This window comes from Sabethes cyaneus, chromosome 2 (assembly GCF_943734655.1).
Source record: "Sabethes cyaneus chromosome 2, idSabCyanKW18_F2, whole genome shotgun sequence".
Classification (NCBI taxonomy): domain Eukaryota; kingdom Metazoa; phylum Arthropoda; class Insecta; order Diptera; family Culicidae; genus Sabethes; species Sabethes cyaneus.
This window is the reverse complement of record NC_071354.1, coordinates 29,235,993-29,260,084: the sequence shown is the minus strand read 5'-3', so window position 1 is coordinate 29,260,084 and position 24,092 is coordinate 29,235,993. Positions and strand designations below refer to the sequence as shown.

Genomic DNA, 24,092 nt, shown 5'->3' with positions numbered 1-24,092 from the left:
AAGAGATTGATTATTATCCTACCACTAAATCGTAACACAACAAAAACTTACCTCGATCAACGACGGCAAGCGCCAGCGGCCCGAGATTTTGGTGCCGAATCAGCACGGCCATCAGCAGTCGTTCCAGCTCCATTACCGGATGTTCCGGGGGAAATTCCTGATGCCAAATCAGATGGTGCTCCTTGCAGTACCGTTCGCAGATAGCGATCCACGAGGCTACCAACGGATCGGTAAGCTTACCTTCGCCCAGATTGGACAGCATATTCTCGACGCGATGTGAAATCAGCACCGACGGCCAGTTTGCCATCTGCGGTACGTCCGCGATCGGTATCTGGCTGGAGGCATCGGTGGGAGTGCTACCGGCGGTAGAACCACTGCTCCGAGCTTCACCTTTTTCCTCGTCGAACGGATTGCTCGGCTGTAGCACTTGCAGGCCTCCGCTTAGAATAATGGAGTTTAGAAGGTTTTTACACTGAGTTTCCGCTGGTTGAAGGGTGGATCCGGCCTGTAGAACGCTGCACCGCAGTCCGAGCAGGTACGAGAGCATGCACTCGGAGTGGAAATGAGTGAGGGTGGTCATTTGACGGGGACTTTCCTTGTCGCAAATTTCATTGATTGCGTAGCGGCCAACTCGCAGGAACGATGTGATAAACTCTAGTGCAGTCCTATGCTGTGGGTTGCTGATTTCCAGCGAGATGTCCTTGCCGGCGTTGGCGGTGAGAATTTCCTGAGTCGCAGGGCTTTCCGCTTGATAGTCTTTTACGTCGTACACGTTCCCGTTGATGATCACCCAGTGGCCACCGTCGTTGCAGTGATTTTCGATATCACTCTGACGGATGAGGAGGGTTTCCTCTTGAACCGGAAGGCCGGCTTTTGTCGCTCCGCGACAGATTATTCCCGGCCATCCCATGTCATCGGAATCGAATACTTCCCCTTCGTGCGTTAGCCGGTTGAAATTGTCTAAAGCGTGCAGCAGCGGTATGAAGTGTTTGTTCCAATCGAATGACGACAGAAAGAAAGACTTTTCTCGCTGGATCAGAACTAAACCTATCAGTAGTTCGTGCAGGAGAGCATCCGAAATGTCATTTTTGAGAATATCTGGAACCCCATCTTTGCCCTGTAGGATAGTTTCGTGGGCCTTGTTTAGGGTGGTCACACAGGCCGTTACCACCTGTTGGATGTACGTGTCGAGAAGGGCTTCCGCACCGCTGAGATCATCCGTTTTGGACTGGTGCATGTAGGACAGTAGAAGTCGTTGGAACTTATGCAGCAGATCGAGGCTAGGCGATGGCGGTTCGGGAGAGGAAAAGGCTTCCTCAGTCTTAAGATATGGTCCAAGCATTAGCTGACCTAGTCGAGCTTGCGTTAAGCTGGAATTATTACGAAGTAGCTGTTTGAGTAAATGCAATAGTGACAAGTGGGTCCCAGTGGAAGTGCAGTCTTGCGAGCGTTGAGCGTTGATGGCCTGATTGAGTGCAGTCTGCAGGCCTCCTTCGGCCATTAATGAGCCAACGAGGAGATCAGTCATGAAGCGATGGCCGGAACTGTTGCTAGCTGTGGTTGTGTCGTGACCGGCCGGGAGCAGCGAGGTTAGCGTTTGGGCGCGTTCTGAAGCCGTTGGTAAAAGTATGGACCAGCCAACCTGAAGGGTCCACTGAGCGGCTTCTTGAATAGTTTTGAGAATCACAGGACCTCCGGCTAGCCCGAGAATTCGAGATTTGAGGCTGGCAAGCAGTCGTGAGCCCTCCACTAGACCTACTTGCCGAGCGGAGACGTTATTCACTATCATTGCATGCAGTTGCAGTCGTAGGAGATTCAAAGAAGCCACCGCGACGCATTCCGCTTCCTGGCTCGGTGGATGTCGGATGTCTCCGGGGCCGGTTTGAGTGTTGCACACCATGCAAAGAAGCTGATCGAGCATTCGGAATGTATGGTCGCTAAGGTCCACCACAAATGGAATCTTCGCTGCTACGCCCAGTGTAGATGAGTGGCACCAGACGATACTTTGGGCTGCTCCGCAGGCCATTCCGGAGATCCGCAACGTTGGAGGCGTCGTAAGAATCGGACTTTGAATAATCGGATCCCGAGAAACACAAGACGGGCATATTTGCTGGTAATCGTTCCTACCCCAGCCGTAAAGTTCTCCAGAATTCGTCAATGCTAAGCAGTGTGCGGAACCCACCGCAACGTCAACGACTTTCCTCCCCTCCAGGGTGTGAATCAATAGCGGAACGTTGGAATGTTCTGAATTGCCGTGACCTAGCCGTCCACCATGCCCTTTTCCCCAACTGTACAATTTACCATCGTAACTAAGCGCTACACTGAACTGCGACCCGGAGAAAATTCTAGCTACATTCGCCACACCTTCAACCTGTACCGGAACGGGAGATCCATTACATGAACCATTCCCAAGCTTTCCAAAATCTCCATCGCCCCAAGCGAACAGCAAACCACCATCCGTGACACACATCGAATGAGCATCGCCACTGCCAAGCGCCACATCCACAACCGTGTAGGATTTCAACGCTTGCACCTGCATCGGAATGAATTTATCATCCGAATTACCGTGACCCAGTCGACCGTACGTTCCTCGACCCCACGTATATAGTTCCCCGTTGGCGGTAATCGCCGCACTGTAGGACGCACCACAGAAAATCGCACTAATTTGCTTCTCCACAAGTGCCACAATCCGAGCAGGAATTTCTTTCGACGAAGTATCACCGTGCCCTAATCTACCGCCCTCACCCACACCCCACGACCAAATCTCACCAGCTGAACTCAGCGCTAGCACGTGCCTTCCCTCGCAGTGAGCGGCAATCTGCACAACATTCACTCCCTCCAGTCCTTCCACCGCTTTCGGCGTAATATTCTCCGTACAGTTCGAATGCAGCAACAGAATCTGACCGTTGGTCGTCAGAATGTAGATACTATTTTCCGTACAAACAATCTGTTTCGCTTGCAGAGCAAGCGGAAGATCGATCGTCGAGGCTGAATAGCGAGGAGCCGATCCGAAGAGCTGACTCGTCCCGTTGCTAGCCGTCTCGGACGTGAATCCATACATCTCCGGCGAACAGGAACTCCAACCGAGAGTGAAAATTTTCTGCTGATGGCATTTGTTGATTGCCTTCACCGAATAATTTCCGGCCGGCAAATGCGGCTTAGCTAACCGATCCAGGTGGCTTATGATAATTACCGCAGCTTGCTTCAAATCCACGTCAGTGGTCTCGTTTTCCGGCAGCGTAAGAAACCGAAGAAACGATTCCGTCGGTCCAAAGTGAAACGAATCCCCGGCATTGTACGTCGCGAAACTACCGATCTGTTCGTAGCGTTTCAACAGCGGAACGAGCGGTGCTCCGCTGTTCTGCGGTGGGCTTCGATTGTCTTCACTCTCCAGATCCTTTTCGTGCAACGTCAACAGCAGTGAGATTCCTTCCAGCGAACCACCCAGCGTTCCCTTTTGGGCTCCCAGCTCAAGCAGCAAGTTCAGTGCGATGTGGCGATCCGCTTTCGGTACCAGACAGCGACCGCCCATCACATCGCCGAGCACTACCTGGCGCAAAAATTTGATCGACTTTTCTACCACTTCGATCCAAAGCGAAGACATCTGAGAGGTATCGAAGAGTGATGCTTCCGGTAGGGTTTGCAGGGCTTCTAGGGCTTCCGAGAGCAGCTCACTGCAAAGTTCGACATCTTCGCCCGAGCGCCAGGCACGGCGCAAAAAAGCGAAGGAGAAATTTAACGCTGCACGCGTTCCGACGCGAGCCAAACCGAACGTGGCCTTGTCACAGTCCTTCATTGGCGTGCGATCGAAGCTGGAGTTTTTCTGCAAAGGAAAAAATGATTTTACATTAGCAAGATTAATCACAGTTTGATGATCTTATACTGTCTAAAGAATCTTCACTTTTTAGCGACCCGTCACTTTCTACTGAATAAATCTATTCACACAAGGTTTATTACCGAAATGTGCGAGGATTGCGCATTATAATCTATTATTTCCCACATGGTTTATTAACGTTGAAATGTAGCTAATACCAACAAGGCACGCAGCGGCCATGCACATATTGCGGTCTTAGCGAGGCTAAGGGGTTACATTGATTCTATTCCCATCCCAATAAACAAAAATTTATAAGAGTGAAGAAATCTGAAAATGGAACACCGCAAATAAGCATCTAAAATTTTAAGAATCGACTCGTTTAAAACAACTTTTATTATTCGTTATTTTTTATCGATAGTCATTGGACTAGGCTAGTAAATGGCATCAGCAAATTTAAAAATAATTATTTTATAGTTTTATTAGAGAACTTCGAAGACGAACTTTGAAAAAATCGTTTCAAATAGCCCCGGTGTACCTTACAAAAAACGTTTCCTTGGCTCGTCAAGCTCGTAATACTCTTCAACAGTTGCGAACGCGCGAATGCATGCTGAGAACGGTTCATTATACCCAAACACCGTTCGATGAAAAATTGGTTGCAGTAACGTCGTATTTCGAAGAGTTCTACCTGGGATACGGAAATTCAACATTGAGAAAATTTCGGAGGCATCAATTTCACCATTTAGTAACTTAGCTATAAATAATGATTGCTGGATCTTCCGTCGTCGTTCCGAAGTATCTATCCCCTAAAGCTGGCATCTGTCAGGATACGAACAAACCGTTTCTGAGCTCGTTCAATTCGGAGACACCATGAGCAGGTCACATGGTGGATGCCATATTATAGACGCACTTTCCAAGATTGGGCGGACGAGAGCACAGTACAATGACTTCCAACAATATGGATCCGAAAAAACTTTCGCCACCTTAGAAACGAATCCAAACTGCCGCGTTGCTTTCGATATAAATGTCGAAGTATGTAAATCAAAGCATATTTTTGAATCCAGTAGAATTCCCAAATCAGTCACTTTAGTAACCCTAGTAAGAGTAATTCCGTCAATATGGTAATCGAACAAAATCGGTTGTACCGAGCGATGGAACGTCATCACCTGGCATTTTTCCACGCTAATAATCAGTTTGTTTCTATGGCACTAGTCAGCAAACGATGTCAGCGAAAATTTGTAGACGGGAACAATCTTTTTGCGTACGTACTGTCATGCATAGTTTTAAATCATCAGCGCTAGTCTACACTGAAAACATTCATCCAAAACGAAAGCAGCATCATTGAAATACAAAATGAACAGCAGTGGTCCAAGATTGCTACCTCGTGGGACTCCAGATTTGTTAGAAAACGGTTGTGACACAGAACCATCAATCATCACCCGCAATTCACATAGAGATACCAAGTTGGGACAATTTATGCAATAAAATTTTATGGTCAATTTTGTCAAATACCGCCTTCAAGTTTCAAACATGAATCGCTGATTTCCGATATTTCAAAAGCAATTTTTATGCTCGAAGCAACAGATATGTTCACGAAAATTTATCATTGTGTTCTGACAGACGCAAGGAACACTATGAAAAATTTCAATGAACATATCGTTTGTATTGAGCGTAAAAACTGCTTTTGAATTTCCAGAAATCAGCGATTCGTGTTTGAACCTTAAGTCTGTATGAATTACGTTAACTTGAGCTTTTTCCTCCATACCATCTATAACTTTCGTCGCAAAGCACATTAAGTTTGTCGTAACTGATCGTCTGGGCATGATCCTTCGTTATATAAATTTTGGCAGCGTCGAGAGCCCTTGTACACATTATAATCTCTAACAATTTAGAAACTGCTGAAAGGCTCGTAATACCTCGATAGTTGACAACATTTTGACGATCGCCACGTTTAAATACTGGTGTCATGAACGATTGCTTCCAGATACGGGGGAACTTCGCTTATTGCAAGGAGCGATTGAATATCTCACATAGTGATTACATCATAACAGTCGGTCCGCTGATACTGTGCCACGTGCCCGATAATGTTCTCTGCTACACTATACTAATGACTGTGTTGATGGCATGCCAGCAGTCCTCGAGAGGAGCTTCGTCCAGCGCAGTTTCAAATGAGTGCCCGTAGTTTACGGTGACATCTGGTTGCTTCAGCCGCATGAGATTTAACAGAGGGTGCCGCCGGTACCGAATGTTGTTCGCTACCGAGCGTTTTGGGTGCATCTAAACCGTCACTAGGTAGTGATCCGAGTCAACAACTTAAATTCAGGCTTCTGCCGTGCATTGAAAAAATCTCAATTTTCGGCGTTTTACCGGAAAAGCGCAAAAGACGAATCGATTTGTTTTCTCTCAGTCGGGTGTTACCTTCTCCGGCAAATATATAAAATATATGAACTCATCAACTATTCAAATTTATCGCACTCAAATATCAAATCTCTAGGAGGTACCCGTTGTTACTCTTGAGCGTCTACTTATTATATATTTAATAGTATTTATAGTTCTACTAACAGAGAGTTCTTACTCAGATGGCTCTTGGCGTAGCAAGAATTTCTCTCCACTGTACTGGGCTACCTGAACGGATTACACTGCACAGTCGTCCAGCATCTTTGCAACGCGGTGTACGACTTTCGCAAGGTTTACGATGGGAATCTCTCCAAGTAGTGCCTGTAAGACGTGATTCATACGCATACACCACTCTCCGCTGTATATTTGTCCGCAACATCTTTTGTTCAAATAAGGTGTAAGCAAAGTTACTGTCTCAAGTCCGTAGAGGACTACTGGTCTGATTAGCGTTTTGTACACTGTCAGCATTTTATTTTTATTTATTTATTGATTAACTGATTGATAGGCTTCGCCCGTTATCATCATTAAAAGTAATTAATTATCACATAAAATTTACATAAAACAATCTAAAACTACACTTAATTTGCTGCTTTGTCATTTGAACAATATCTCGATAATTATTTAATATGAACATCATTCTGTATACTGGTTCGTTTCTATTTGTCGACTCTATTTGTTAATTGAAAAGGCCTAACCCGCCTCAACGAAGAACGTCCATCGTACACGGTTATCTGACTCAATAGATATGGCGCGTCATACCTGCCGCTGAGTAGATCCTTTTAGAAAAGAACATCTGTGGTACGTCGTCTGCTCTCTAAGCTTTCCGTTCCAATCAACATGCATAACGACTTGTAATCGGGCATCTCTCCAGACCATCCTAAATTCCGAAGGCATAGCGTATATTTTTTTTCTGAATCATTATCATGCTCATTATCTATTTCTACTCCAAGATCACATACACAATCCTTTCTAGGAATTACGTCACCTTCTATTAGATACTCAGACAACAATTTGTTTGGTTTTCGAGTGAACGAAACCACGCTGCACTTCGTTGTATTCACTTTGAGACCAAACATTTCGCAAAAGCCGACGAACCAATCGATGCTATCTTGAAGTATGCGACAATCTTTCATGCATTTTACTGGGAGAAAAATCGGGAGAAAATGGGAGAAACCAAACGGGATACGACATTGATTTGCTTTTATCAATCTTGACATATTGCGATCGGTTTCTTAAATAATCGTCTATCCACTGCAGATTCATTCCGCCTATTCCATATTTTGGTAACACAGCTGTAATCGCATCTATATTAATTACATCAAACGCCTTAGCATTGTCAGCCATCACGCGTATGCTCCTTGATCGAAGCGTCTTGCAGAGTGAAAAGTAGGCTCGACTTCCAGCGTGAATGCGTCGTTGAATCTCCTTACTCCTATTATTGTCGGCGGTGATCAGAGATCCCAAATATACGAACTCATCAACCAGTCTTTCCAACTCGTTTCTTATTTAAGCCCGAATTATTTCGTTGTTCGGTTTGTCTTGTATTGAGATGACTGAATGAGTATGCTGGAGGGATTTCGTGTGACAATAAGGGAAGGAGTTCGAGACAAGGCAGATCGGCAGACGCGAGATATTTTGGGAGAGAAGGGATTAATAATATGCAAGGGCATCTATAGATGACGATTGATTGGCCTGACCTCTTACGATAAGGCCTGCTCAGTATAATTTCTCCATCTGTTTCGGTTCATGGCAACTGATCGGCAGTTCCGCGGGCACCCAGTGCTCGCCAGATCTCGCACCACCTGGTCTTGCTAGAGTTCTCAATTGAGAGACTGGCCATGTCACTCAAAAACTCGCACCATTAAACCAACGACACTCATTGGTTTAAAGTGAAACGTGTGTCGTTGGTTTAATGATGACAAATTCTCGCGAGTTACTGAGTTACCATAGCCAATCTCTCAATTCAGAACTCTACACCTCGCTCGCTGTGACCCTCTTCGTCTTGTTCCTACCGGATTCGATGCGAAAACCATTTTTGCAGGATAGTTGTCCGGCATGCTAGCAACATGTCCTGCCCAACGTATCCGTCCAGTTTTAACCACTTTCTGAATACTTGGTTCGCCGTAGAGACGCGCAAGCTCGTGGTTCTTAGAACCCGCCGTTCGAAAACTCCGAGTGCTCGTAGGTCCTCTTCTAGCAGTGTCCACGTTTCCTGCCCGTAGAGAACAACCGGTCTAATTAGCGTTTTGTACAGTGTGCACTTTGTACGGGGGCTCAAATTGTTCGACCGCAAGTGTTCGTGGAGTCCGTAGTAGGCCCGACTTCCGCTAATAATACGTCTTTTAATCTCACGGTTGGTATTGTTGTCCTCTGTTGGCAATGAGCCTAGAACTCATCCCCGTCGATTACCACTGCGACTGCGTCCCTGACGTGACGAGTTTTGAGACTTTTCCGGAAATTAAAGAAAACTTTTTCCAAATTAAATTCTACGACACTCCAAAAACTACAGTCAATTTTCCGGGTTTATTAAAGTTGGTAACTGTGAAGACTGGTAAATACCAGACACGTTCGTGGTTCTCCGTCAGCACCTCTTTGGTCGGTTTGCGAACGTAGCCTTTCGCTACGTAATCCGAAAACTTTTTCCGTCAGCACTCGTGTGAGCTCCGGGTTTACTATCCGACATCCACACGTTTTTATATCGCCACAACAAACCTGATTCAACAATTCCGCGTGAAGCTAGTTTTCCTCGTGATCAAAACTACAGTTGGTTTATATTGGGATCGGTTTGCCCGGTTCTCCTTCCCGACTTGTTTTTCGCGAGCGTCGCACTTGTGTGCTGTTTTTCATTCAGAATACGTAGTCGAACATTATAGTAGGGTTTAACCGGAACACGTTTTAAGTAGGGGTTTTATTTTCAGCTTTTAGTTGTTTCACGTGTAGTGTTTGGTTCGGTAACTGGAGTTCTTTAACAGCGCGGACATCCTCGAGATGGAACCGCTTTCCCCTTGGCACAGAAACGCCATGATGATGGCCATGGCATGATGTGTGTCTGCGGTCTATTTGAGGCATAGAGAGCTGGTCTCTCCCGTGAGGTTCAACAGTTCATCAGCTTCCTGGTTCATCAACGTCAACGAGAATCCATCGTCCAGAAAGGTGTAACAGTGCATCATTATTCCGTTCCCATCTGCTACAGTGGGCACGTAATAGAAGCTGGAAGCGGAGCTTAGTCATCTTGCAATAGGCTAACACTCAATAAGGGATGATGGTGTTTGAAGGTGCAGCCATTTATTTTGCAATTCTTCGATTCACATCATCCTTTGTGCTGGTTTAAACACTTTCGACATGCTTTCGCCTCACGTATTGCCACCCACCGTCCACGTTAAGAGAGTTCCAAGAAGCGTTTCTACTTCGCGAGCGACACACAGGCACTCTTGCAGACAATGCAGCTGTTTTGGTTTTTTTTCTTAGCTCCAGTCGCCGTAGACACGTTCGATGCCTGCTGTTTGCTAGAACAACCGCTCAGCGTGTGTGTTTAAAAAGGCCTTCGACTTCTTGCGAGGCTCTTGGTTCTGGTAAGGCTCCTGCTGTCTCAGAAACAAGGCAGGCATCTTCTCCTATGGCACAAATCTACTCACTAAAGTCCGCAAGATTGACCTTCCCCATATACCTGGTGCAACCAAACATTTCGCATGTATTCCTTTCGCCCGCACGCGTCAATCGTAACAGCAAGATTCTGCACTGCCAGCGATCAACTTATTTATTGAACCGGCTCTGAGAGGCTGTCCAATTCGCAACTTGAGGGCATCTCTAAGCACTGTTGACGGGTGCAGTAGAAAGCTTCGCACTGTAGCGAACGCGTCTCCCTTCAGGCAGTTTCTCAAACGAAGCATGTCCTCGTCGTCCGCATACACGCACATGCGAGTTGTGCTCTCAAAGGTGAAGTAGAATCATCGTAAATGTCGCTATCGGAGTCCTCGTCGTTTATTTCACTTTCAGCTTTCTCCTCATTGTGTTCACGTTTATCGCTTAACCAGTCCTTTATTTTGCAGTTGCCGTCCATTACATCATATTCCGCTTCATGTTTATTACCTAGATCTGCCAGCTCCCCATCACCAGTAAGGATGGCGTGTTGCCGATTGTGGCGAAGGTAAAAGGCGATCATGCCGTTAAAAAACCGCTGTCCCCGATAGTGTATGAAGTCGTATTATATATCACATATTGCGATGAATCGGCCATCCAGACCCTTTTCCACGTGCGAGAAAGGTATCGTAAATTTCCCACCTTATCGAACGCGATGAATTATAAACGTTTACCTGTGCTGTGAATGTTTTAAAACTTATTGCAGTAGGAAAAAGCAGCGTTAAAACATGATAAACCATCATTTGCTACTAGAATTATTAAAATGGTGAATTCACCCAGAACAGTTTTTTACAGAGCTTTTTGGCCACTTTGCAATAAATGGCATCTTTCCGTAGATCATTCTTCGAACTCCTCGTTTTCGAAACACATTTTCGTTTAAACATTCAGCACTCCAAATGGCGTTCGTGCGTATCCCATTCTATTGAAACATTCTAAATTCTAAACCATTCTAAACCGCAGACAATGTCATTGACATATCAATAAGTTAAATAAAATCACGTAACATTCAAACGATTATTGTCTCGTTCCACACACTTGCCACTATTATTGATAGAGCTTCATCGTGAGAATATTGTCTACGATAATGTTTGCTTTTTCTTTTGGGTCAGCACATGCTTTCTGCAAGTCACACCAAGGCCAATGACTTTCCCGTGTGCAGCAGACACGCGCTCCATAGCTGCTGCGCACATACTTCACAACGTCCTATCACTAAGTGCATAATGAAGGTTTGTCTAATACTTACGCTCAATTTTGCCGCTTCATGGTCGCTTGCCACCAGAACTTCTTGACTCAGCTTGAAACGTCCGTCATCTGTTGAGACTTTTTCATCCAGTTTGCACCTTTGCAATGCGATAAAGTACCTCCGGTACACGTACAGGAGCTGTTTCGTACGCGTAGACGACAAACAGTTTGCCGCTGCCTGCAGACAGATTTCCCTTTGTTCGGCTATCAGCTTTTTGGTGCAGGCGCGCTTCTCTTCCATAGCTACAAGAAAAAAATCAAACATCAATCAACCTATTCTTTTAAAAATTAAAAAGAAATACTTGGAATTGGACTCCACAGCCAAGACTCCAGCATTGTCGTTGAGCAGCACCCGACGGAATCATTTGAATTCTGCTGGCCCGGCTGCTGCAGCGCAGCCGAACAGGACCCTTTCTTAGTGGGACCGGGTTCGTCCGTCTCCAGCAACTGACAGGCGGCACAGCAGCAATTAGAAGTGGCACTACATATTCCCTTACAGCACGAACAGTTCAACGATTGAACACCGCAGTAGTACTTCCCGTCCGGTCGGACGTAAGCGACATCCCCGGACGCATTGACCGACGTTTGCAGTTTGCACGTAACCACTTCCTCATCCTGCACCAGGTGGTTCCACAGATTGGACAAATCCTCCGAACAACGCAATGCCGAACCGACATCCGCCTTCAACCACTTCTTGTCCAGATACGGGAGTGCCCGGAAGTGAAACTCCACGCTTCCAGACGTGCCGAAATTCATTTCATAACCTTGACCAGGACTCCACCCAAACTAAAACAAAGAACGAACAATCGTCGCTGCAGCAGCAGCTGTCTAGCCGATCGAGCGCCGTTGCACTGGGAGAAATCCCCCCACTTTCCTTTCTTGTTTTTTTCACGCCTCGTGTGTTGTTTGATTGCCACTGGTTGTTGCTGTTTTTGTTTCTGCTTCTGTTGCTGCTGTTTTCTTCTTCTCGTTCGATTGATTTCTTTTTTGTCTGATTGCTCCAATGATGGGTGCTGTATGGAAACTTCACTTTTGAGGCCAAGTGAAAAATTCACTTTTCCTGTCGAAATCCATCGCGCACGGGACGAAATTCTAGTGAAAAGCGTGCAGCAGCACGCCAACTACCGTTTGCGGATAGTTTTAGTCGAAAACTCAGCACTTCTTTACGATAAATTAGAATTTTCCGATGGGTTGAAAATATTTTTCACTCTCCTTTTGCAATTTGTACAATTTTCAACATTTGACAGCTCATGGGCGTTCGGTTCGCGATGGGGGCTAACCGACGGCGGGTCATTGACATTTCTCAATGACGAGGGGTGCTGTTGCGTGATATTGGTCCGAGCGATCAGCTGATTGGAACTGACCGTTTTGCTGGCAAAAATCGTGAAAACTGCGCGTTTGGCAGGGGTGTGGATGTAGAAAATACCCAAGTAACAACGGTAGCTGAATTGCAAGAGCAATGGCTGTTTACGGGTTGGTTTAAGGCGATCAAAGCTGCATAAAGTAAGCACTTAAATGGTGTTTAAATAAGCGATGTTTAAGCTACTTTAAGTTTTTTAAACCAGTTCTCTCCCAAAAGCTGATAAACAAGCTTAATAGCGGATTTTTCTGCTAAACAATCTGCTTCTCAACAGCCATAAACATCAAACCGTTTTACGGCTGCTTAAAGGTGTTAAAATGTAGAGTGGAAGCTTTCATTAGGCTCACAGCTTTCAAGCTACTTTAGGGCTGCTTAAAGGTGTTAAAGTGGCTTTACAAACTTCTACCAAATTTTTTTTCGGCTCACAGCACACTTACTGTTAGATCATAGAATTTCGCAATTCGGTTGACAGCAAAAGTTTATCCGTTATCGACATTATCGACTGCTTCACGCTAGGCGGGCTAGGCTTCAGGTGTAAAGATATTCTCACTGTCTGTTCAGCAGATGCAAATGGGGCGGATCATACGGTGAGTGCATATGGATCAAAAGATGGCGGGTTCAATTCCCGGAAAAAAGACATGCATTTTTAATTAGCTAGCTTTACTTATACGAATTAAAGTTATTCGAAATTAAAAATATCGCGTTCGAAACATGTTTTACAGCAAAATAAAAAAAAGGCCGCGTTTCATTTTTTAAATCTAAAGATAGATTTTTTTTTGGCTGCATAAAGGTTGATGAAGCGTTGATTAAGCGACTGGAAAAGCAGATTGCAAAACTATTTCTCGTTCTAAAAATAGAATTGACAGCATTGCGCAAATTGGCTATTTAAAAGCGCAAAAAAGTTTCTATTAAGCTTCATTGCAGCTTCGAAAGCAGCTATTAATTAGCCTGATGCTTGATAAAATCACCAGATTTAGATGTTTAAGAGCTGAGAAAAGGTTTTTATTTCTAAACCTAAACCATAGATCAGCCACAGGTTGAATAAAATCAGTTATAAAAGCGTTTGATCAGCCTGAAATTGTTACTTGGGTAGGATTTGATTCGGAGTTTTCTAAACGCGAACCGTCTTTTTTTCTATGTTGGAAGAAATGTTAAAGTAAACTCAACAACATATGTCATCATCAAACCTATTTGCTCCTCACTTATTGTTGTGCATGACCTTTTGACGTAGGACTACGTCTTACGGCAAGGTTTGGCTGGGTAGAGTGTCATTCCAAAAAATCTTTCGAAAAGTGGTCAGGTTTTAAACGCAAACAGCTTAGCGATTTTCGAATCGATTTTCAATATTTTTGCACCAATTGGGTTGTTTAACGGTATATGGGATTGGCATAAAAATAAGAAAACATAAACCATTTGGTTTTTTATTGTACAAACGTCAAAAAAAATTTTTTTTTAATGTCTAATATGCCAGGTCAATATATAAGACTACATGCCATCGAAAAACCATTCGCGACACTCACTGCTTGATTCCCTGATAGTTTGTGACAACCTTACATTCTTCTTTCAACTATAGTCCGCTGCGTTTACGAAAGATTTTGACATTTCTTGATGTCACCGTGATGAAATAATGTCCCTGTTGAAATCATCTTACGTGTCTTATGCATGTTTTTCAGCGTAACTCACCAACGTCATTATATAAACGCAAGTGTCTTTTGATAAAAATTTAAAATAATGTTTTTTGTAATATCGAAGCTGTAGACAATTTAAATGCAAAAATAAATTTTGTTATATGTTCCTGGAAGTGTTCTTCGTGCATAAATGTGTCTAAATGAGACATTTCTCATGCACTAAACAACCCAATTGATCGCAACATCTTCTAAGAAATGGCTCAAATGAAGAACGCTATTATTTTGTAAGTGTACACAATTGAAAAACCGAAAATAATGAAGCATCGTCCAACTAGAAATTCTTGCATCCTGATTGGTCGAAGCAAAGTCGTCATCATGGTTTGCACGTGTTTTTTGTAAAAAAAGGGACATAAACTCCTCGTCCCAATAGGTCGAAGATGCTTTACGGCGCTTAAATCTATACCAATTTGATATCTGTGCTTGGGAAATAACTCAGAGTGCAAAACCACCCTCTTCTTCAACCGATGTTATCGTTTCAGCATTAAACCTAGTCCAATGTGATGTCCTGAAGGTAAACAATTTTCTTAAAGTATAAAACCACCCAAGGGGTCGGACACTCAGCACATAGTGCCCCGGCACTGCAGAGATATCAAACGGCACACCTCTAAAGCCTTATAAAAATAACATTTACAAGGCTTTACACACCTCAGGTTCAATTTTACATATGAAATGGAAGCACTGCCAGTTGTCAAAATCATCTCGCACGGTTGCCAGATCTATCAAATTTTAACAAATTGAACAAATCTTGCAGTTCGGCTTTTTCGGTACAACATCGGCACAGTTCGCCTCGTTTCAAGTCGCCTAACATAAAAACGGCTGTGCCGAGTGACCGACCCCTTGAAAACCACCCCTTTCATTCCACCGCCTTTAACATTTAGGATTGAAATTAATCCAAATTGATGTGCTGAAGGTGAAGCGTCAACTAAAAGCGAGCGGTCATCCTTTCCTTTTGCCAGATTGTATCCATAAAGGTACTACAAGAATTTGTTCGAAACTGTTGTCTTGCATTTGTGCATGTGACGTGTGGCAGCAATTCTCAAAGCGAGGAAAATCAGCGACTCGCTTATCCAAGAATAGTTTGGAACGTTTCGTTTGCTGCTTTGCATCAGTTAGTTGCTGGCAATTCTTTACATAGTTTCCATAGTCAACAGCATTACAATTAGGATAATTTCTTTCGAAACTGAAGGACATACCTTGTCGGAGGAACCCGTAGTGATGCTAAAGTTTATTTGACTGTATAAGGCAGTAAGGTGCAAAACATTCTTCTAACAACTTTAACTTATTTAGTAGCTTTCAATCATGAGAATGAATAAAACGCTGTAAAAAATTAACGACTTACAAAAATTTTGATTTCTTTTTTGATATTTTTTTAATATCATCAAATCAAATACACAAATACATATGTCTAACTAAATAGTGATGTTGAAGTAAAATTTGAGGCCCTATTAACATTCATTCGAAAATAATTGAATATTCTCAACCTGCAGTCTCAACAAACCCTGTATAGGCTGCATATAGCATGTATACATGAAGAATCGTATTATTACATGCATGGAAATATGCTACTATCGCCACAAAGAGACTTACGTGGTCCTGCGTTACCTATATGCGGTCGTGTTTTGTACACAACCTCTCTGATTGTTCAATGTTTCTCATGAAAGATCTAACAATCGAATTCAACATTATTGCGCATTTCTCCCCTCAATAGACTCACAGTCAAATAAATTTGTCACACCAAAATATTCTCACACCGGGTTTTTCATTAGTACAGTACGCCTAGGATAATTATAATTTGTAATCAACAACTTCTTTTTTACTTTGTCGGTGCTTGCAATGCTCAAACATCAATATTAGATATTTTTCGTTATCAAATACCACAAATAATTATGCCAGGTGTGTAAATCAAAAATACCAGTACAAAAAAGCGATTAACAAATCGTTATAAACAAGTTGCGATTAAATTATAAAAATTATCGATTGCATTTATCGGGTGACTTCTGTAATTAGATTTCCCACTTGAAGTGACAGATGTTTGTTTACTTTTGTCAACGTTAATATTCGTTTCACTTTAGATTTCGTGAACTTAGAGAAAAAATGGACAACGAAAATCAGCACGGAGACGACAATGAATCCGTTGGCGACGCAGCGTTTGTCGACTACGATTTAGAGGAACTGGAGGACGAGATCGCGAACTCGGAAAATCTGCCGTCCATAGATATCGAAGTAAATCCGTTAGAATGCAGTGGCGCAAGCAATGAAGCAAACAGTCGCGATGATTTATTCTTTGTTACGTTGCTGGTTTACAAACGGCAATTTAAAGGACAGTCATCTGGAACTTACGTTGCTCGATGGGAACTGTCAGCAGGAAGCAATACTGAGTTTTTGCACAAAGTTTGGAATTTATCTAAAGGACATTTAGCTCGTGAGATACTGTTCGTGCCGAATGTTGATGGGACATCTAGTCCATCATGGAGCTCCAACGAAGTGCCAATTGAAAGCGAATTTCACAAGTTCGTGCTATTCCAATCTGGTCGGCGAAACTACACTCTAGACAAGCTGAGTAATGAAAATAACAATCTTTTGCAGAGCTGGAGGGACAAAGAAATTTCTTTATACTTGCATATTTATTCGCTCTCAATAAGTAGTCGAGCAGTTTGGAATTCAGTCAAGGATGTGTTGATTGATCCAGCCGAAAAGGACAGATCCGGAGCAGCATTGACTCAAGCCGTATTTGAATTATCTGATAATCTTAGATCGACTCACGGTAATCACTTGGAAGGACATGGAATGGCCTGGTCATTCTGGGCAAACAGTATTTTGAATGCTCCCGCTCATCTCAGAGAAACTATGAAAAACTATCCTCCTCAACATTTGTCTCATTTGTTTCGTGCCAAGGAAGGACCTCGAATCAGTGCTATTAAACGAGAATTGAATGTAGCGCACAGTGTGAATAATAGTTTTCATGAGGAAATCACATCCCTTCGACAGGCTTTTGATGTACTAGATACGAGTTTTGAACATCTTCGCGGGACGATGAACATTGTAAAACATCGTTTAGAGGCTTTAGAGATAAGGGACAAGCTCAGTGAAAACCTAATCAATGCAATGGAGTCATCTACAAATGTGCAAGAAGACCAACAAGGCAAAACGTTGAGCATGGAAATCACAGACACTGAAGATGTTGACCATATTGAAACGTTTTATTAACCACTTTTCATAATTCTTTTTGAAATTACGCTTTGTAATGTAATAGTTCAGAAACGCCAGTCACGTTATATGTTATCCTCTACTTGTTTATTATAAACGGTCGAAAAAATATTTAATTGTCTTTTTGAGTAACGTTGATCATTTCCTCGTGAGTTGCAATTGTTGGGTCAAATTTACCGCCAGGAATATAGCCGCATTTTCTAAACAATTTAGCCATATTATATTTAGAGAATGATTGCATTACTTGAGCTATCATAATTTTTAAATCTTCGGTACTATTCTCTTTGTAATACTGTTTCATCCTTCTCTTAACAATTCCAAACATAATTTCAATCGGATTATAGAAAGGCGCATATGCCGGCAGAAAAATTGGGAATACGCCTAATGAACGGAAGTATCCAACGATTTTTTCGTCGCAGTGAATGCGTGCTCCATCCAAAATCCATATTGAATGATAACCGGGGTATGTTTCGACATTACTTCTAAGAGCAAATTGTTTGCAATGTTGGAAAAATACCATTCGAGTGAAAGTACCTTCAGTGTACGAACATTCTAGCAACCCTTGCTGTCCTATCATACATAGGCAAGAGACTCTGGGCTTCCGAATGAATTCTCCTTTGCAAACTAACTTTTTGCCCTTTAAAGAATATCCATGAGAACGCATCATACCCCGGTTATCAAACGAAACTTCGTCTAAAAACACTAAATTAAAATAATCCCAGTTTAAATTGTTCAGTTCGAAGGAAAATCTGTATATATCATCCTGCCGAATTTGAATTGCTCTACGTTCCAAACATTTCCAGGTGAAGCCTTCGCTATGAAGGATTCGACAGACTGATGAAGCAGAAATACTTATTTTGAAGTGTTCTTCGAAAGCAATTCTGGCTTCATTCAAATATAACAGTGGACGGCGTCTATATAAATCCACCAGCCACATCCGTTTTTCGTAATTAAATTTGCGTGCAATTACGTCATGCTGTTTCCGCTCTAAGGTTCCACATCGTTCATATGTTTGAATCCAGTTGGAAATCGTAGTTTTGTGTTTTCCGTATAACAAGGACAGCGTAGCTCGATTGATTCCTAAAAAATAATACCCGTACATCACATGATACATGGTGTTTTCTGAAGCTCGTCGATGTTTCACTGCATCAATTATATCAGCCATTCTATAATATTTATTTATCAAACAAATTTTCATCTACATGAATATTTTTAAATGAATGTTTTCTGTTTATCGACAGCTGTTTAAGGTGACCAATGTTGCCATTATGCCCAATATATCCCAATATATATTTTCTCTTATTACGTGCCAGACAAACAGATAAACAGCTTTTTCAGGATTTCCGCTCCTGGTGCTTCGCCGTAACTGCACTTCATCATATTTCAATCAAAATTTTACATTTACGATGAACGAAAACTTATAAACGCTTCCCGAAAAATACACTTCAGTTGGATCGAATGGCCTTCCGATTGTCTTAATTCTCATTGTAAACATTTATTGGCAACTCTGAAAATAACAGTGATTGCATATCAATGACAACAATGCGTGTGCGAAAATATTCTGACGTTTATGAATAAAAGCCTGAAAGTCTAAGGAGCAATAAAATGGACAATATTAGGCGATATTATAAACTGTATGCTATAAATATATGATTGCCTGCTGCTATCGTTAGGCAGCACGGATTAATTTTGCGATAATAAATGTTACGAGAATTGTCACCGTTTGATTGCAGTCATTGTTTTCTATCGCGTTCATCGATTGATACTCGGCAAGTTTTCGAGAAGCCGATTCAGGAGCTTTCATCGACTTTCCAGAACTGTTGGTTTCGACGATTGAAATAGTCGCGTATCATTTCTTTTATTAAATATATCTTCTTTAATTTTTTCTGCTCGCGAATACAAAATACAATCAAATTAGAACTTCAAAGCTGTTAATTATCGTCAAATCATAAAGAAAATTAGGGTAACCAACGTATTTTGAACCCCCTCAATAGCTGTACATAATTTGGACACTTACAGCAAAATAAAATGGAAGTGTCCAAATTATGTACAGCTGCTGATGGGGTCCAAAATAGGTTGGTTACCCTACATGGAAAATAAGAAAAAGCTTCCGAATCTGGAATTTTTGTTCGAAAAGTTGGATTGACTCCGATTGGTTCGGGTGTGTCTAAAGAAAACACTATCTGTGTGCAATCAAAAGATTAGAAATACAATTAAATTTTAACGTCTACAATCCTTTTAATTATTGAATTTTACATAATGAATCACTGAAGAGTAACGAGATCTCAGGGAGTAGCACAAATTCCAACTGTGTTACCTGACTCATAACGCACCCCTATTTCCGAAATTCTAAAATCTCTCACGCTTTTATTTTTGGAGTAAACATGTAATTTCTTATGTTATATAGTTGATATTTATATGCTCTATTCGAATTTATGATCAATTAAACGAAAAACCACAAAGTTTGTGAGTTACGAGACCCTCCCCCGTATATAACGTATATTCGTTATGAGTCAGGTAACACAGTAGTAAGGATAGACTACGAAATCTGCAGCCTGACATGGACATTCGCTGAAAATTATAAGTGAAATTAAAACCAAACCCAATAAATCAAGCAACAATAAGCCAGAAAAAAATCAGAGGGGTTGTGTACAAGACACGACCGCATATATAGGTGACGCAGGACTACGTAAGTCTCTTTGTAGTGATAGTGGCATGTATTCATGCTTGTAATCATTCGATTCTTCATGTATACATGCTATATGCAACATATATATACGCTACATGCGTTGTATGTAACATTTATCAAAGTAATAACATTGCATACATTCAATTCTCAAAAGATTGTGCATTTGAAAACAATTTAACAAAACCAAGAACACAAACTATTGCTTTCCTGCTACCTTACTGAAATTAAAGATTGTTTTTATTATCCATGGTTTCCCACGTTGAAGGGATTTTACCAATTCAATCCTATTTTATCAACAGCACATCTTTCCACTACATTTCTAATGAAACGGCAAGCATGCGTATTCATACAGAGTCGTATATAACCGAACACTACAGCTGTAGCACATTTTTCCAACACAGATATCAAGTTCGCCGAGGTTTAATCGTCTCGCAGTAAAGAATTTGCGGTTTGTTGGGACAACAAACTTGTGTCATTTTTTCTGGCACACTTCCCTAACACAGACATCAAATTGGACTAGGTTTAACCGCGTTGGTAAGAAATCTGTTGGCACGAGGGGGCTTTGTTACTCTCTCTCTGGCGTACTTCCCAAGCAAGGACATCAAAATGGTCTAGGTTGAACCGCGATGTTAAGAAATCTTGTTGAAATGAGGAAGCTTTGTCACTTGTTTTGGCTTACTTCCCAAGCACAGATATCAAATTGGTATAGGTTTAGATCATCGTAAAGAATCTTCCAACCAATCACGAAGCGAGAATTCTGGTAAAACATAGGTTCATTATTTTCAATTTTTCAATAGTTCAACATCAAGAATCCATACTTTTCTTCATCTGGGTCAATTCTTAGAAGATTTTCCAATCGATTGGTGTAAGAATATTGAAAATCGATCGGAAAACTGCTGAGCTATTAACGCTCAAAACCTTTCATTTTTCGTGACGCTCGCATTTTTCGATTTTTTGGAATGACACCCTATCTCAAAACTTGCCGTAAGACGTAGTCCTACGTCAAAAGACATCCCTAAATTTTAAAAAGGTAGAAGATTCTTAAAAACTTCAAAAAATTGATTCTCATGCATGATTCGATAAAGAAAATACTGTTTGTCAGAAATGTGCTCTTGGATTAGGACGAGGAAGATGTGCAGCGGTATATTCAAAGTGACACTGAAGTGAAGTAGGCTGAAACAATTAAACGTAAAGGTACAGGAGATGCTCTAGTTAACACACAGAACATAAACGTGACAATCAAAGGAAAAGACACCAAGTAACAATTTCAGGCTGATCAAACGCTTTTGTAGCTGATTTTATTCAACCTGTGGCTGATCTATGGTTTAGGTTTGAAAATAAAACCCTTTTTTTAGCTCTTATACATCTAAATCTGGTGATTTTATTAGGCTTCAGGCTAATTAATAGCTGCTTTCGAAGCTGCAATGAAGCTTAATAGAAACTTTTTTGCACTTTTAAAAAGCCAATTCGCGCAATGTTGTCAACTCTATTTTTAGAACGAGAAATAGTTTTGCAATCTACCTTTCCAGTCGCTTAATCAACGCTTCATCACCCTTTATGCAGCCAAAAAAATTTATTTTTAACTTTAAAAAATGGTGCGCAGCCTTTTTATTTTGCTGTGAAATGTTTCGAACGCGATATTTTTAATTTCGAATAATTTTAATTCGTATAATTAAAGCTAGCTACTTAAAAATGCATGTCTTTTTTCCGGGAATTGAACCCGCCATCTTTTGATCCATAAGCACTCACCGTGTGATCCGCCCCATTTGCATCTGCAGAACAGACAGTGAGAATATCTTTACACCTGAAGCCTAGCCCGCCTAGCTTGAAGCAGTCGATAATGTCGATAACTGACAAACTTTTGCTGTCAGCCGAATTGCGAAATTCTATGATCTGACAGTATGTGTGCTGTGAGCCGAAAGAAAACTTGGTAGAAGTTTGTAAAGCCACTTTAACACCCTTAAGCAGACTTAAAGTAGTTTAAAAGCTGTGAGCCTAATGAAAGCTTCCACTCTACATTTTAACACCTTTAAGCAGCCGTAAAACGGTTTGATGCTTATGGCTGCTTAGAAGCAGATTGTTTAGCAAAAAAATCTGCTATAAAACTTTTTTATCAGCTTTTAGGAGAGAACTGGTTTGAAAAACTTAAAGTAGCTTAAACATCGCTTATTTAAACACCATTTAAGTGCATCCTTTATGCAGCTTTGATCGCCTTAAACCAACCCGTAAACAGCCATTGCTCTTGCAATTCAGCTATCGTTGTTACTTGGGACATACCGAAAACACTAAACTGACGACTGAGCCTCTTGACTGAAATGCAGTGAATTCCTGGCGATCTGTTGGTTTTTATACTTTTGTTTGCTACTTGAATTTCCTCCAGTGATGGCGTCTCATAGTTGACGCGATTAATGCCACAAACTATTGATGTCATTCGCTGTTGGTTTTTTTTAATCTCCGACGTTTGAAACTCGTAAGATTTTTTGTAGAAAAATCTAGAAAAAAATCCAAAAAATAAATATTTTGCCTTCCCAGTTCCCACTGTAGATAATTGCTTGATTATAAATGTTATAATTAAAAATATTCATGCAATCAGCAATGTCTTCTTCTTCTTCTTCTGGTTTTGTTGGACGGGTGACAGCGACCATAAGTCCATCTGCTTCTTTAACGTCGATTTGACAGTCCACCCTGTGGCTGCGATTGCAGGGTTTGATCTCAGCAGGCAGTGAAAGCCGATTAAGTTCAGCCACCGCCTGCGGTTATATTGCTGTGGTTTGTTTTGTTTATAAATTCGTTAAGTTCGGCAACAATATTTTTTACATCTTTAATTGAGTTTTCTATAAAAAACCCACAACATCTCGAAGTAGTTGAACGTCTTTTGCGTCAAATAGCTGTTTTATTGTGTGATATTTAACAAAGCTGTATTTTGTCCTCATTTGTGAAAAACGTTTGCAGTGTAATAGAATATGTTCTGTTGTTTCAGCTGTTTGGCATACAACACAATCTGGGTTGTCTTGCAGTCTCATTTTGTGGAGCCAGTATTTACTGTAGTCGTGTCCAGTTAGCACTCTGTTAAGAGTTCTAGTTTCCAAGTTGTTTAATGGGAGGTTGTAATACCACGGTTTCTCTCGGAATTCCGGCTGGATTTTGAAAAAGGATTTTCCCTTTACTTCGGCGTATTCCTTATACCAGTTGTTAGCCTTTATTTGTTTCGTTTTTTGTAGCCATAAATATGCATCATTTAATAGAATTGGGTGTTCCAGAAGGTCTCCATACTGTGCACCATTCTTGGCTAACGAGTCGGCCAGATCGTTGCCTTTAATGTCTATATGACTAGGCATCCACTGAATTTGGATCTTCCACTCGCGACATGTTCGTAGGATTTCATCTGTTAATTCTACTCTTTTTAGGTCTCTTTGATTATGGTACAACAACAAGCAAGATGATAGCGAGTCTGTAAATATTACTGCATTATTTAGTTGTTTTTTTTCGATCTCGTTCGTTGCGATTTTAATTGCTATTAGTTCAGCTGTCATAATAGATGTTTGGTGTTCAAGCCTTTGTGAGATACGTGTATTCGTTGATTCCACATAGATACCTATTCCGCATGTTTCGTCTAGCATCGAAGCATCTGTATAGATTTTGTGTCTATTTTTATATCTTCCGTTAAGCAGTCCTAATACCATTTGTTTCATAATTTTAGGATTGGTGTTTTGTTTTTCGAACGTGGAGATGTTGCAGGTATATCTTTTCTAGATATGTTAATTTATTTTCATCTCCCTCATAATCCAAGGTTGCTTGTAGTTGTTCGTATAATGGGTTGCGGTATGCTACACTTTTTGCAATCTCTCTACATGCCACATATTCGCTTCTTATATTCCACGGTTCCTGACTAGATATTGCTAATAGAAAATTTATTGGGGTCGTTTTAGTACACCCTGTTACTCTCCGTAGGCACGCATTTAACATTGTTTGTATTGTTTTCTTATTCGTTGCGGACGCATTATTAAAAACCGATGAACCGTATTCTATACAACTTCTTATCAGGGCATTGTAAACTAA

The 24,092-nt window shown here is 41.5% G+C and overlaps 2 protein-coding genes across 3 annotated transcripts in view; one reads left to right on the top strand and one right to left on the bottom strand.

Annotated features, from left to right (window-relative positions):
* Positions 1-12,287, bottom strand: part of LOC128738032 (probable E3 ubiquitin-protein ligase HERC2) — a 43,280-nt gene extending 30,993 nt beyond the window's left edge. For both annotated transcript variants that reach the window (XM_053832846.1, XM_053832847.1), the window contains exons 1-3: positions 11,392-12,287; positions 11,091-11,332; positions 52-3,823 (exon numbers count right to left, since the gene is read on the bottom strand). In XM_053832846.1, the coding sequence (XP_053688821.1) occupies positions 52-3,823; positions 11,091-11,332; positions 11,392-11,845 (4,468 nt within the window). In that variant the 5' untranslated portion in view covers positions 11,846-12,287. The remainder of the gene's footprint in view (positions 1-51; positions 3,824-11,090; positions 11,333-11,391) is intronic.
* A 3,944-nt stretch (positions 12,288-16,231) lies between these two features.
* Positions 16,232-17,344, top strand: LOC128735223 (uncharacterized). Its single transcript, XM_053829715.1, has one exon. The coding sequence runs from the start codon at positions 16,232-16,234 to the stop codon at positions 17,342-17,344; it is 1,113 nt and encodes a 370-aa protein (XP_053685690.1).
* Positions 17,345-24,092: the final 6,748 nt, after the last annotated feature.